The 13,874-nt window shown below is 43.6% G+C and overlaps 4 protein-coding genes across 7 annotated transcripts; 2 read left to right on the top strand and 2 right to left on the bottom strand.

The window, feature by feature from the left end:
- Positions 1-390: 390 nt before the first annotated feature.
- On the bottom strand, positions 391-1,266 carry LOC103983698 (CASP-like protein 1E1). Its single transcript, XM_009400969.3, has 2 exons — positions 956-1,266; positions 391-877 (listed from the first exon to the last, which is right to left on the bottom strand). Exons 1-2 carry the CDS (start codon positions 1,219-1,221, stop codon positions 538-540), a joined length of 606 nt encoding a protein of 201 aa, XP_009399244.2. The 5' UTR covers positions 1,222-1,266; the 3' UTR covers positions 391-537.
- A 2,459-nt stretch (positions 1,267-3,725) lies between these two features.
- LOC103983700 (CASP-like protein 1D1) lies at positions 3,726-4,887 on the top strand. Its single transcript, XM_009400970.3, has 3 exons — positions 3,726-4,028; positions 4,191-4,317; positions 4,400-4,887. Exons 1-3 carry the CDS (start codon positions 3,802-3,804, stop codon positions 4,619-4,621), a joined length of 576 nt encoding a protein of 191 aa, XP_009399245.2. The 5' UTR covers positions 3,726-3,801; the 3' UTR covers positions 4,622-4,887.
- Positions 4,888-5,217: 330 nt separating this feature from the next.
- LOC135637724 (double-stranded RNA-binding protein 2-like) lies at positions 5,218-9,467 on the top strand. Of its 4 annotated transcripts, none has more exons than XM_065150473.1 (5): positions 5,218-5,385; positions 5,538-5,698; positions 5,786-6,033; positions 6,177-6,396; positions 7,616-9,467. In XM_065150473.1, the coding sequence occupies exons 3-5, from the start codon at positions 5,788-5,790 to the stop codon at positions 8,905-8,907; spliced, it is 1,758 nt and encodes a 585-aa protein (XP_065006545.1). In that variant the 5' UTR covers positions 5,218-5,385; positions 5,538-5,698; positions 5,786-5,787; the 3' UTR covers positions 8,908-9,467. The 4 variants fall into 4 exon arrangements, with proteins under 4 accessions (XP_065006545.1, XP_065006547.1, XP_065006546.1 ...); XM_065150476.1 differs by having other exon boundaries at positions 5,219-5,385; positions 7,649-9,467; XM_065150475.1 differs by lacking the exon at positions 5,538-5,698.
- A 1,904-nt stretch (positions 9,468-11,371) lies between these two features.
- LOC135638917 (glutaredoxin-C1-like) lies at positions 11,372-13,739 on the bottom strand. Its single transcript, XM_065152493.1, has 2 exons — positions 12,769-13,739; positions 11,372-12,635 (listed from the first exon to the last, which is right to left on the bottom strand). Exon 2 carries the CDS (start codon positions 11,814-11,816, stop codon positions 11,505-11,507), a length of 312 nt encoding a protein of 103 aa, XP_065008565.1. The 5' UTR covers positions 11,817-12,635; positions 12,769-13,739; the 3' UTR covers positions 11,372-11,504.
- Between the last annotated feature and the right edge of the window lie 135 nt (positions 13,740-13,874).

Raw genomic sequence — 13,874 nt, 5'->3', positions numbered from 1 at the left:
AAGCACGTTCTGTCTTTTTAAACCGATCAATCAGATCACCGTACATACGAGTGAGTACACTTGTAATAGACGGCCATGATGATAATTCACTCGTTGACGCTAAAATCAAGAAGTAACTCTTCTAAAATATTGGAAAAATTGTCTTAAAAATAAATTATATATATATATATATATATATTATTTATTACTTATTTATATACATTCATTTGGTTAAAAAAAGAGAGGATGTAATTGATTCTAAGATTAAAAAAAAATGAATATTATGTTAGGATTAGCAAGCATTTTTAGAGTTATATTTTTCGAATTACTTGGATGATGATAAAAATCCTCAAGTATGGAAAGACTTGTATGTGAAGCTTAAGAGAATTCGAATTATTTCTTGCCGAAATGCTTTGCAACAATCAAGTTCAGTCAAATAAGCTCCATTAGAATGCACAAACCTGAAACACAAACTACATCACTCGCTAATCTTAGAACAGGATGAAGCAGAAACAGAATCACTGCAAGTCCACAGGATACTTGAATCCATAAGGATGTTTACTGAGATCGACGAAGGTTGGCCATGCCAAACACGACTAGTATCACATAAGCCACCGATGCGAGCATGGAGAGGACAATGGCGGCGTTGACGCGGGCGCACAAGCCGCCGACGAGGTTACAGATCTTGTCCCAGCCGGCCAGGTTCTGCTGCCCGTTCTCCGCCACAACACTGATGGCCGCCGCTGCACCATTGCTGGAGAAGAGGAGAACCACCATGAGCAGGTCGGCGATCGAGAAGGGTAGCGACATGGAAGTCAGTCGAGCTTTGTTCACCATGGATAGTACAAGGGACACGACCGAGTAGAAGAAGACGAGCACGTTGGCCACCACAAAGTACCTGTGTTGTGATGAAGAGATGATGAGAACCAAGCGAAAGCTGTGTTGTGGTGAACGTGCGTGGGGAAGGACTTCTTACACGTAGGCGGCGGAGTAGGTGGACTTCACGGTGACGGTGATGCTCGTCAGCAAGGCGGTTTCAGCGTCGATGCCGGTGACCGTGGTGGTTTGTCGAGCGGCGCCCATCACGACCGCCGAAATGAAGGTCAGAACGATGGCGACGATGCGGAGGATGATGCCGGGAAGCAGCGTTGAGCTCGGCGGAGCAACCACGTCCCCGAATTTGGATGCCCGACCGCCAGCCCCTTGGCTCACATCAAACCCAGGCCTAAATTGAGACTCCATTTTGAGGGGAATGCAGAGTGAATGATTTGTGGGATAACAGTGTGTGTGTGTGTGTGTGAATATATATATGTGTGCGTAGAGAGAGAGAGAGAGAGAGAGAGAGAGAGAGAGAGAGAGACAGAGTCTTGTCCAGTTGATATATTGGGTGAAGGTACCCATCAATATCCAGCGCATTGCCGAGTAAAGTCTTAGATTGACATTGTGCCCTGACAGAGCTTGTTGCACGATGGATGTGAATGGAGTCATAGCAGACTGCATATTGAGGCGTTCAAAGTCAACTAGAGCTGCAGACGAGTTTCTTATCGTGGATATACGAAGTCAAAGCCGTGTAACCGCCGCCATTGCCATTGGACTTTCTGAAACTTGCGTGTCAACCAAACCAGCGGGGTAGGAGGAAGGAAGGGGAGTGGAAACTAAGAGTCTTTTTGACTTTGAAACCAAGTTTCGTCCAAGAAGGTTTGGTGATAAAATGCTTTTTCATGTCTATTCTTCACCACTTACAAGTGTTTGATCCATTAAACCGCAATATTCTAATGCTAGCAATGGATAGGCTTATAGATGGGATCTTACTATATTACTACTTCCAGGTTTTTCAATAAGGTACGTACTATGAGCTGTCATAGAGCAGGAAAACTTTGTTACAGAGGAGGAGAATGAGAAAGATGCCATTTTCAAGAACATATATAGCAAACCAGAATCATCTTTTGTCATTTGCATGCCGATCGTATATTGCCAAACCATAAATGAACACCTCCAACTTGGAACATTTAGATGTCAGACCTGAATGAATTACTAGAAGATCTAAATCAAACTGTGTCCTGAGCCGAAAGACAGAGCAAATAACCACCACTGTCCATAAGTTAGAAGTCTCCGATTTGAAAGAAACGTTTTGGCTTGCATCATATAATTTTCATCTTCCGAATCAATCTTTCAGACAATAAACAAAATCAATTTTTTTATGTAACAAAAAGAAAAATCAAGAGCCAACATAGTGATCTCGACAGAGATGCCATTTGATATGGACAAGAGATAGGGTGAACCCGTTCAACTGAGTAGAGTGACCTCAGACAATTTGGCACCTTTCATCCTTCAAATCAATCTTTCAGACGATAAACAGAATCGAGTTTTTTTTTTATGCAACGAAAAGAAAAGTCAAGAGCCAAACATAGTGATATCTACAGAGATGCCATTTGATATGGTATAAGAAACAGAGTAGAGTGATCTCATACAAAAAGAAAAGTCAAGAGCCAAGAGAGTGATCTCTACAGAGATGTCATTAGATATGGTATAAGCGACAGAGTGAACCCATTCAACCTTACAAAATTATCCATGCTTTAGCTTCACGTAATCCTCACATTTGCAGAGAAATTATGTTTGCTTATTATGTCTCTTGCTAATTAGAGAGAGAGAGAGAGAGAGAGAGAGAGAGATTTCACAGGCTTCGCCAATGGCTCATCAGCTTGAACTGTATCTCACGAAGTTAATTATACGTAAAGCTCAAGAAAAAGCATAGCATACTTAATTCTTCATTAAGCAGGTAAAATTCTATGATTTTGTTGGGAATGTTTGTACAATTCTCATCTTCCACCCAGAAGAAGATACTCAACATCATCAGCATCATCATTCATAGGATACCTCTTTTCACTTCCTTAGGATCAAGCACAATCAACAGTCTCAAGAACCACCAAGTATTCGCAGAATCTGCTACCATTTTGGAGACCGCATCAATGATCAGAGACGCACAATGTGAAAGTGGACTGTGCCCTTCTTCTTCTCGGCTCTGTCTTGTTTCCTTTTGTCTTCTTCCACAAGAGATCAAGAAGACTTGAATGGTCACGCCCTTTCTTTCTGCAATCTTCCAAACCTTGCTTGGCTTTTACTCCGGTGGATAAGACCGTTGGTGCCCATCCGCCCGACTTTAATGCCGCACAAGGATACGATCGTCACTGGTCAATGAAGTTATCTCATAGCTGTCTTCCTCTCGGTGTTCCAAAACACGTCGACTCAGAATCTCCAGCTGCTGTAGACTGCTGTTTAGCTGATACAGATTCATTCATGAAACCCTGTCATCTAATGTCAACTCTCTGTCTTGGTTTGCAAGAGATCATGTCGATTCTGACAGCTTGTATGGGTGATCAAGTCCAGCTAAGATTGCACCAGAAAAATCTCAAATCATAATTTCCTAACATCTCCATGTGCAAAGCATGCAGATCAAGATTCTTATAATTACAACGCAAGCATGTCTTCCTTCACTAATAGGATCATCAATCCGACACAATTCTCCAAGCACACCCGCGAGAAGAACCTGTTAAAAGATTACAATTTTATAGTGCCGAGGCACATGCAGTCAGGGAACATGTTGTTGCAGAGGCTACATTAAGTTGCCACACGAACCCGAATCATTAAGTTGTGTATACCCACAATAATCTTCTGTTCATACCATGAACGACCTGCAACATTTCCCACCTCATGATGTCCATTTCTCGTGCTTATTTATACTACGGAGAACCATCCAACCCAACGGTGCACAATTATATGGTAGGGCTTTGAGCCAACTCCATCGTGAGAGCATCGACAGAGATGACATCCACCAGCAAGGACACGCCGGAGTCCGGCTACGCCGTGCCGCCGCCCAATCTGTTTGGCGTCGATTTCGGTCTGCGGCTGCTCCTGCTTGCATCTGCCGTGTCGGCGCTGGTGGTGTTGGTCACCAGCAAGCAGACCGAGAGCATTCCGACCTCTCTGCCCCCTCCGTTCCCTGCCTTAATCTCTCGTGATGCCAAGTTTCAACACTCTCCGGCGTTCATGTAAGTCTGCTGTGCCCCGGTGCAACTCTGGCTGCACCGGACGTGGTTTTTCTGACACGGGGTTTAGTGCGATTCTTGGGCTGCATAAACTTTTCAGCTTCATTAGATCGGAAGTCACTGCATAAACTTTATATTATGTCTGCTTTGTTTGGCTACGTGCAGATATCTCTTGGTTGCGCTTTCAGTCACTTGTTTCTACAGCATCATCACCATGGTGGCTTCCTTCGCTGCCATCACAAGCCCTTCTCCATCGCCGAGGATGTTGTTCCATCTCGTTCTCTCCGACGCGGTGAATGTTGTTTTAGTACCTGCATTCAATCGAAAGCTGATAACGGTGATGTAACAGGTAATCATTGGCTTCTGGTTTGCAGGTGATGGCCGGAGTGATGGCTTCAGCCGCCGGCACCGCAGGCTCGGTCGCCTACCTCGGCCTGAAGGGGAACTCTCATGTGAACTGGAACAAGGTCTGCAACGTCTACGACAAGTTCTGCCGGCACGTCGGGAGCTCGGCGGCCGTCTCTCTTGTGGCCTCCGTCCTCCTCGTCTCGCTCGTCGTGCTCTCGTCCTACTCTCTCTACCGTCGTTGCCGCTGACGGTAACACATGACCGTCCATGCAGGACATGGCGTTCCGTGTACTTGCTCGGCTTGCTTTGCGTTCGGAAACATCGGTGTCTGACATTGATGCTGTCTCAGTGAACAAATTATTATTATTCGCGTCTTACATTGATGCTGCAAGAGAATCAATCGGCGGTGTCTTACATTGCAGTCTTAATTATTCGTGTTAGAAAGAAACGTCGTCAGTGTATCAGTAAACAAACATGCTGTCGTTAGCAATTAATGGCAGCAAATGCTTGCACACTAGCAATTAAACCTTTCCGCATCACCGCCGTGATTAATGCTGTAGTTAGCAAGTGATGACAGCAAAGACGTGAGAACAGGAAGCTGCCGTCCTCATCACCGCGGTTAATGCCGTCGTCGTTAGCAACAGATGGCAACGATAAGGATGTTGTGCAAGGCTGCAAGCAATTAAAGTCTCACTTTGTTGTCATCATCATAGTTAATGCTACTGTGTTAGCAACTAATGGCAACAAAAAACACACGAGATTAGCGCGCGAAGCAAAACATTTGGTCACAATCTCGTCGATTAATGCCGTAGAGTGAGCAACTAGTGGCAACCAAAAGGAAAACAAAAACAAGAAAGCAAAAGCAATTAGATCCATCACACGGACAAACACAAAGAAACAAGAGGGGGAAACACCCTTTCCCTCTTCCCTTCCCTCGTTCTTGATCTCTAACCCTCGGTGGCGATTCGCTTGTGGATCTCAGTACCAAGTCCGTCGGATTCGTCGAGCTGAGGTGATGATCGTTTCCTCTTTCTTGTCTGCGCCGGATTGGGTTCCGTGGTTCTGATCTGTTGTCGGGGTTCGATTGGTTTCGTTGCTGTCGCGTCCGATCTTTGAATTACGCAAAGGCGCTTCTTTTTGTTTCTAATCTTATACGCATTTTAGGGTTCTCGCGAGGATTGGTGTGCGGTCGGGCTCTTTGGGGGTAATATGGTTGATGCGCGCCCCTCAGAATCTGATCTTTTGGGGTTCTCTGTGCCCCTCGAAATCTTTTTGTTTGTATGCTTATCTGAACGGTCGGTTCCTTGAGATTACCTGAACGGAAGGTTGATTTCCGATACTGACCAAGTGTGGGATTAGAATGTCCCAACTCTTAGCTTAGTTTGGTAGCTTATGGGTGCTTTTGGTCACAGTCATGTACAAGAACCAGCTGCAAGAACTTGCCCAAAGAAGCTGCTTTAACTTGCCTTCCTATGCAAGTATACGGGAGGGGCCGGACCATGCCCCGCGATTCAAAGCAACTGTAAATTTCAATGGGGAAGCTTTCGAAAGCCCAACGTTCTGTTCCACACTCAGACAGGCAGAGCATTCTGCGGCTGAGGTTGCTTTAAACACCCTCTCAAAGAGAGGGCCTTCGAGGTCACTTGCTGCGAAAGTTCTGGTATGCATGCGATGCAATCAGTTTGATTGGATTTTGCATGTTCATATGTCTTTCACATTCATGGACTGAAGCACATTTCCAAAGATTTACATTACACCATAATTTTCAAGTTTTATTTGCTATATATTTCTTTTATTCGGCAGGATGAGACTGGAATTTACAAGAACTTACTCCAAGAAACAGCTCACAGAGCTGGGTTGAAGTTGCCTGTATATACAACTGTTCGATCTGGACCAGGTCATACACCTATTTTTACATGCACAGTTGAGCTTGCAGGAATGAGCTTCACAGGAGATCCTGCCAAGACCAAGAAGCAGGCTCAAAAAAATGCTGCTATGGCTGCCTGGTCTGCACTGAAGCACTGTGAGTAAACATTTTTCCCCTGACCTCTAAGCGTGAGACATACATGGAGAACATTCTCGGGTAAGAGTTCCAAACGAAAATAATTTGAGACCAGAAAACATCATAGTTTGTTGATATTTGACCATGTCTAAAGATTCAAAACCACTGCATTCTCATGTCGTCCGTGTCAGTGATGGAAACTTTGGATACTTGCAATATTCTTTTGCAAGATGTTGTCTTTCTTGATATATCTTGTTTATCAAAAGTAGGGCGACATAAAAAAATAGAAAGATTTACTAGTTTAGTCTAACTCTAAATTAAAAAAAGTATAAGGCTGTGTCTCACATTTCATATAGAAAAGTGCATAAAATGGAAGTTATGTGAACCAGTTAAATAATAGATAAGCCCTTCATGAACCAATTAGATAGCTGCCTATTCACTGGAGATCATTGCAAATATGTTGTTATTAACCATCACTTGGTTTTACTTTTGTACATTAGTATCCACCTGTTCTTGGGTTCTGAACTATTTTTCGGAACTTGTTAGATTACCATACCACTCCACAGGATGACTAACTCAATGTTTTTGTTGTATAGCAAAGCGATGAACTTACATTGAAGAGTAATGTATTATTGAGATGTTTCATTTAGTAAACACTTGAAAGATGTAATAGCCCCTTTCGGGATTAAGAGAATCATGTATTGTCTGCAAGAAAATACCATCGTATGCAAATCTTTTGTTGTTGACATTGCTTCCTTGATCTACTTTTTTCTTGTTGCATTATCATGTGAGTTGCACCTGATATACTTCCAAAAAATAAGGATCCTCTGCTGCTGAAACAACAGAACCCTTAGCCATAAATTTTATGCTTCTTTGTCTCTTTTACTGTTCATGGAACTTCTCTGAATCTCTTTCTACTGTATATTTCGTCCACTGTAGAATGCTTATATGTTATTACTCCTATTCTCTTAATGTTACTCATGAGCAGGACGACGATTGGCATATTTTTTTCAAAAGGAATCCAATTTTTATAATTCATATCGACCATGACTAGAATTATGCAAATTCATGATTAGGAACAATCATGTCAATTTGCTTGTAAGAACTTCACCCACCGTGGTTGGATATCTGGGACCTATCTCTTTAATGCAATTATATGAATTATACTTTTGACTTAATGGATTATTCTAGTCGAGAAATTATTGTCTTCTTCATTAGCTATTTATCATCCTTTGGCCAGTTAAAAGTTACCTGGTTGACGGTGCCAATGCAGCACCACGTCTGGGCTCCTCTTCTTCTCCATCTGCACCTTCGCTGTCGGAAAGTGAAAAGAATGAAGAACAGGAACCCGTCATTTTGGCTCATGCCCTTGCAAAATTGCAGCGATCAGAAGAAAATTGGTCATCTTCTCAAAACGGCCGACGGCGAGGCCAGCAAAGATCACCTCCTCAGAAAAGCATGCATCCAACATCTAATGTGTGTTTCTGCCCCATCCCTTTCCAGAATTTGGTGTACCCTGATTTGTCATCCGAATCAGAATTTTACCAAATGTGGCATCAAGTGCATGCATCTCCACAGCAGTCTCACTTTTCACTAACTCCACATGCCAGGGATCATAGATCTTTCCCAATTCTGCATTATTTCTACCCAAATCAAGTGCTACACACCCCATCAGTTGAGCAAGACCCAGTTAGTTCTTTACGTTGTTCAACAGGATCTTCTCCTTCCTTGCTAGTGTGCTTCTCTGATCACCCTGTCTCTGTTGCATCCGGAAGTTGGTCCCAGTTCACAATACAACAGATCCATGGGGAGCAGAACCAAAGAGTGGGGAAGGAATGGCTAATACTTCCATCAAGTGCAGAAGCATACTCTGCATTGGATGTTTCAGGTTCCTCGTTCCAGTCGGACAATATTGGTGATGCATCTACAGTTCAGAAGTCACATGAAGATCAAGAAAAGGAATGTTCACTTGGTGGTGCTGAAGCACACCTTGAGGAAGAAGCAAACAGTAGTTGCCATGGTTTCAAGTCAGTTGCCTCTGCTTCATGCCCAACGATGGTTCAGGATCCAGCAGGTCGTACAAAGATGCAGGAAAGAAAAACAGCTGAAAGAAGCCAAGGAAAATCATACGGATGGATGCCTCGGGCATCTGTATGGCCTGGGCCTTCACCTCCAAACCACTCTCGTTTATACGACCTGAATTCCGATTCAAGTCCTACACAATTTTCCCATGGATCTCCAAACTCTTCCAGTCTGGATAGGAAATTTAGGCCTTCTGCTGTATCAGCTTCAATGAGACATATATCTTCAGCTTTACTGCATCCGTCCGGTCTTAGAGATGAAGCATTTAGACGTCAAGTTCCATCACCGGCTGCTCCAGTGACGATTAGAACCACTATCCCTGTATGCTCAGCCAGGGCTGGGGCAGTGAATCCGGACACTCTGGTCTCCTCAACAAGCTTTGTAGCTCCACCTGTTAATGTGAGATCTGTGGTACCAGTTTGTTCAGCTCCACCAGTGAGTGAAACCTGAACAAAATCAGAAATCTATTGACGAAAAAGGAAACAATGTCAAAGATTGATTCTGAATTTGGTAAGATTCAGATATGATCAAAAAGTTTTGGATTTCCTTAGGTTGGGGTTTATGCATTTCTACACCTCTCGGGTGTAGCTCACCCCTTGGAAAACTGCTAGTTGTAGCAAGGCTATTGAAATGAAGTGGTTGCATCATATCAGAGATCTATCTCATTGAATTAGGTCACGGCACATTCTCACTGAGAAATGAAAGAGGAATTTTCCTAAAGGATCTACCAGAAAATCTTCCTTTTCTATGATGCTTGCAAGGGATTGGTTTTTTTTTTTTTTTTCCCCCTTGAATCAAGCATCCTAGGAGGCCTGTGAAATCTTGCAATGTGCTCAGTTCTTTCGCTTTTTACCTGTTAAATACAATTATAGTCTTTCGGCATTAGGCCAACACGAACTTCTTCTATGTTTGTAAATTTAAATGCCCATTGAGCTTGTAAACGGTAATCAAAGGAAAAGGCAATGTGTATCGTCTATAATGAGATCATGTCTTTAAATTTTGTATGATCATTTTTGAGTTTTCTCCTATGGACTTTCATCAGTAAGCAAGTTGTAGGGTTTTCAAACCTTCTCTCTGGTTTTGTGTTGGTAATGGAAAGCCTGCATGGTAGCAAGAGCCATTGTGATTACTCTCCGAGTGGCTGTCACACTTATGTTGCCGATTCATTTCTTGTACCGATCGAGCATCGTCAGATGCTGATGAAGTTAGGAACTTAAAGAAACTCTGTTGTTTGGTATGAAGAGGTGAAATTGTAGCTTCAGCTTTTTTTCTGAATCTGTTAATCTTGTGATGGTTAGCCTTCGTGATAGGAAGAGAGGACAAAAAGAGTCCACTGATGCCATTTATGTTTATTTGTTCTTATTCTTATTTAAGTTGAAAATTTATATTTATTTTTTTAGTTACTTTTAAGTTAAATAAATTTATTATTTCTATTTAGTTGAAAATTTAGGTTTAAGTTAAATTAATCCGTTTCACAAGGCTTCGATTCATTCACGTGCTGCAACAGCTTACGATGTGATAGATGTTGGTATGCAGAATAACGATGCATCCAACTCCACCAGCACAACTTTCGGAGTCTGGTCACCTCCGGGTAATAGTAAGAACCTCGTTGTCGGATGATTTTATGACGATTTGAATTTTTTGAAGGTCTTTTATGCACCGAACGGACGCAGGTAAGCTTACTCGGAAGGCTATGTATCGCGCTCGCCCTCGAGTCTGGTCGCCGCCTGTAACAAAGACTACGGCCACGACATTTCGATGATTTTAAAACCATGCTCTGTCTGTGATGCAGTCAACCGATTCAGGTAAGCTTACTCGAAGGTGCGTGCATCTCCATAGCCCTTCAGTGAGTCTGGTCACCGTGGTCATCGGTAGGACGACGACAATGGGATGATTTTAGGACGGTTTAAATTTTTCGGAGGCATTTCATGCAGCAAATAGCTGACGGTAAGTTGACTGGGGGTACCGCGCTCATCCGTGAGTCTGTTGATTTTTGGCCGTTTTGATTATTTTAGGGCATCGTATCTCCAGCAAACGAGTCGAGGTAGGCTTACCTGACTTATTCTCTGTCGGAGTCTGGTCACCGCAGACGAGAATAAGTGCGAAACCGTAGCGCGATTTCCCAGAGATTTAGTATTATTTTTCGGAGGCAGTTTATCCTCCGTGTTGCAGGTGGTAAACGCACCGCAAAACATCAGACTTCACACCTCGGCCACCTCCTCTCCGCCGCCGCGTCCGCCTGACGTCCTCCCTCTCCTCTCCAGATAAAAAAAATCCCACCTTTCTCCGCCGCCGCCCGGCCCCCTCTCCGCCACCCCTCCCAACCATCGGCATAATCCACGGACATCGTCTTGTCATCTTCTTGATTCACATACCAATCGCAAGCAAAACGGTCGACGGAACTCTCAGGTCAAGCATACGGCTTCTCATGTACCAATCGACGTTGTCACGAAGGCGTTCGATGGAAGTGGTTTCATGCTCATGTTACGATTCATCGCAAACCGATTTGGAAATGCGATGTCACATCGTGGGTTAACTTTGCAGGAGAAGATCGCGAGGAGCTTTGCTTGGGCTTATGATGATGAAGCCGACGGAAGGGGAATCGATAAAGCTCCTTGTCGTGGATGAACTTGTAGGTTTTCTTCCACTCGGATGTGGCTGCGACGGAATTCGATAGCCATTCCCTTCTTTTCCGAGTGCCACCAGTAGGCACAGCCACAAGCTATAGGCAGTAGTGCCATTTGGGTTTCAGAGAAGGTAACAAGTCCGTGCCAAAATGATTCATGCAACTCTTAGGAATCAGTAACTCGGATTATATTTCAGGAATTTTGGAAGATTAACTGGGAGATTTTTTTACTTCTGCTTATCTCATCCATGAATTCTAGCAGTGTGACAACATATCTGTTAGATTCAGTTCATCAAGAAGCAGCAGAAGCTGTACACCTTATTTGCATGGCATGGTCTTCGGTACAAGCTACAAAAAGCAGAGCCAAACTCTTCCTGAGTTCACTTCTTGTTGTGAAGGAGAGATTAATCTGATAGTGAGATCAAAGCCATAGAGCACCAGCCTCCCGAAGCAATGGAGTCAGCTTGCCACCAAGATGAAGGGCCATGATCCTATCGGTGGATCCAACGAGCTTTCCTCCGATGAACACGACCGGCACCGAGGGGTTGCGGCCGAGCAGCTTGACCAGTGCCTTCTCCATCTCTCTCCCTCTGGGGTCTTCGTCAAGCTCATAAACAGCAGGATTGACTCCCAGCTCGCAGAAGAGCCTCTTGATGGTGTGGCACATGCAGCATGAGCTCAAGCTGAAGATTACCACTGCCTTCTGCGAGGCCAACTTCATCACCCTGTCCATCCTGACACAAGCTCGGATCAAATGGAATGTGGGAGCTCAGATTCTTGTGGACCGATCCAAATTGTGGCCGAAGATTGGGCGGAATTCAGACACAGGTTTGAAGAGCGAGGAGAGGCAATGGGGTAGATATGCTTTAAGAACTCAGGACTTGGTGGTTAAAGCTCCAGAAGCGTGATGTTTTTATAGGGCTAAAAGTGAGCCTGGGTGGTACTGTTATTGAGCCGAAGGACTCTAAATGCGGAATCCTTTGGCTGGGAAATTTTGGTGAAACACATTGCTCAAGTGTCCTCTGACCATTAGTATGGAAGTAACCCTGGTTTACTGCATAGTCTGTTGCAGGTCACTTCTCCTCGGAACAAAGTTGGATAAATGTAGCCATCTATCTCCATTGAAGATGAAACTTTGAGCTTCTGATGCTCGAATATTAGGAGGTGACCTATCTCGATCTGCCGATGACGAAGCTTTCTTTATCCTAATTCGCGATAAGGTCGAGATCAGTCAGCAAGGATTTGGAATGCCAAACAGTAACCCTAGATCTTCTCAGAATATATGCATGATGTTTCTTGCCAATTGAGTCTTCTGGACATGTGGTGGTGTTGCACGGATACATGCTTGTGGCTAACAGTGATGTCATACAGCTCGGAGTGATAGGCATATGCATCGACGGACATACCTAGAATGATCTTGATGTTTTCTCTGGCATTCTTAATGTTCCTAGCTAGGTTTCTCTAAGGATTCTGCAGGCGGTTGCATGTCTTTGGCTTTTTTATCACCAGCTATCAATATATTTAGTGGAGTCTTAGTCATGCCAACAGTGTTCTGATCATCACAAGTATAAACAAATATAAGTAACTGATGTATACAGTTTTGAATGAACAGAGCAAGAGTTAACAGATGAATTTATGCAGTGAATCAACTTGAGATGGATTAGGCTATGAAATCAAGGAAGCACCTTGTCTAAATCAGTCGACATCGATTGGTTCATGGTGTTGATTTGGCATTCCCATGACAACCATATCCCCAATTCTTCAAAGAGATTTGAGAGTATCTTCTTCCTAATCAGAGCCTAGTATTGGCCATGTTGCATAAAGATACCTTCAGAAACTATAAAGACAGTGCATTCTAGATTTATCCATGATACAACAGTCCGTAATCTTATCCTAATTAGAGCATAGTATTGGCCATGTTGCATAAAGATACCTTCAGAAACTATAAAGGAAAAGGATTCAAAACATACCATGTGGAAGTGGATTCCCTTCTAAGAGCCACCTTTGTCTCCTCCAATACTCAAAGGTTAACCCATCAGCTTCACCTAGCAACATTGTATCAGGAAGAAAGACCTTCTGAAATGAACTCGGAATATCATAAAATGGATACTATCATCCAAGTGAATGAGCATGTCAAGGTTCTTAGCAGACATGAGGCAGATCTCATGTCTGAAGTAAGAATAATCTCCGCTTAGCTTGGAACAATGAAGGCAAGGCAGCCGTATCTCCTTGTCTTCTGTCTCACCGGAACATGATTTTACTGGTAGCTCGGAACCATCAGATTAAGAAGATGAATGCATGGTCAAGTCGCAGCATCACAGATACCATCACTGATGAGGTGGTGCAAGTGCAGTAACAGCCTGAGGACCAGAGGCAATGTGGAACATGGCCTTACAAGTTGCCAGCGGTGAAACTCATGGTTCTCCGGTACCCACCAGCCACTGGAATCAAACTCTCCATTCATATAGATGATGATGATGCCTCCACCGAAATGTACATGATTCCTTGTGTCCCGAGGCAGCACCGTACTGCCTGTTTCTTTCATCCGCTTGTGGCATCGTTCATCTTTTTCATGGACCACCAAATGGATAATGTTCTTCTCCAGTGTAATGAAGTTTGACCTGAAGAGTTGCTGTTAAGATGTGCATCATCAACTAGAACCAAGGATTCCATCTACCACTGTTCTGAGACCTCGGAAATCAACATGGCATGGCTCAAGTCATCACTGATCCTACACGACCAATTGTGGACTCAGATCAACCTTACAAATAACTTTTGTGGTTTCAAAAGA

This window comes from Musa acuminata, chromosome BXJ3-5, assembly GCF_036884655.1.
Source record: "Musa acuminata AAA Group cultivar baxijiao chromosome BXJ3-5, Cavendish_Baxijiao_AAA, whole genome shotgun sequence".
Classification (NCBI taxonomy): Eukaryota; Viridiplantae; Streptophyta; class Magnoliopsida; order Zingiberales; family Musaceae; genus Musa; species Musa acuminata.
This window is presented reverse-complemented; position numbering and strand designations above follow the sequence as displayed.

Excerpts from the sequence above, each read along its gene's own strand:
- LOC135637724 (XM_065150475.1), top strand. The coding sequence starts at position 5,788 with ATGTACAAGAACCAGCTGCAAGAACTTGCCCAAAGAAGCTGCTTTAAC. Across the intron at positions 6,034-6,176 it reads CACTTGCTGCGAAAGTTCTG|GATGAGACTGGAATTTACAA; the intron begins GTATGCATGCGA and ends TTTATTCGGCAG. Across the intron at positions 6,397-7,615 it reads CTGGTCTGCACTGAAGCACT|TTAAAAGTTACCTGGTTGAC; the intron begins GTGAGTAAACAT and ends TCCTTTGGCCAG.
- LOC103983700 (XM_009400970.3), top strand. The coding sequence starts at position 3,802 with ATGACATCCACCAGCAAGGACACGCCGGAGTCCGGCTACGCCGTGCCG. Across the intron at positions 4,029-4,190 it reads CAACACTCTCCGGCGTTCAT|ATATCTCTTGGTTGCGCTTT; the intron begins GTAAGTCTGCTG and ends GGCTACGTGCAG. Across the intron at positions 4,318-4,399 it reads ATCTCGTTCTCTCCGACGCG|GTGATGGCCGGAGTGATGGC; the intron begins GTGAATGTTGTT and ends TCTGGTTTGCAG.
- LOC135638917 (XM_065152493.1), bottom strand. The coding sequence starts at position 11,816 with ATGGACAGGGTGATGAAGTTGGCCTCGCAGAAGGCAGTGGTAATCTTC.
- LOC103983698 (XM_009400969.3), bottom strand. The coding sequence starts at position 1,221 with ATGGAGTCTCAATTTAGGCCTGGGTTTGATGTGAGCCAAGGGGCTGGC. Across the intron at positions 878-955 it reads ACCTACTCCGCCGCCTACGT|GTACTTTGTGGTGGCCAACG; the intron begins GTAAGAAGTCCT and ends ATCACAACACAG.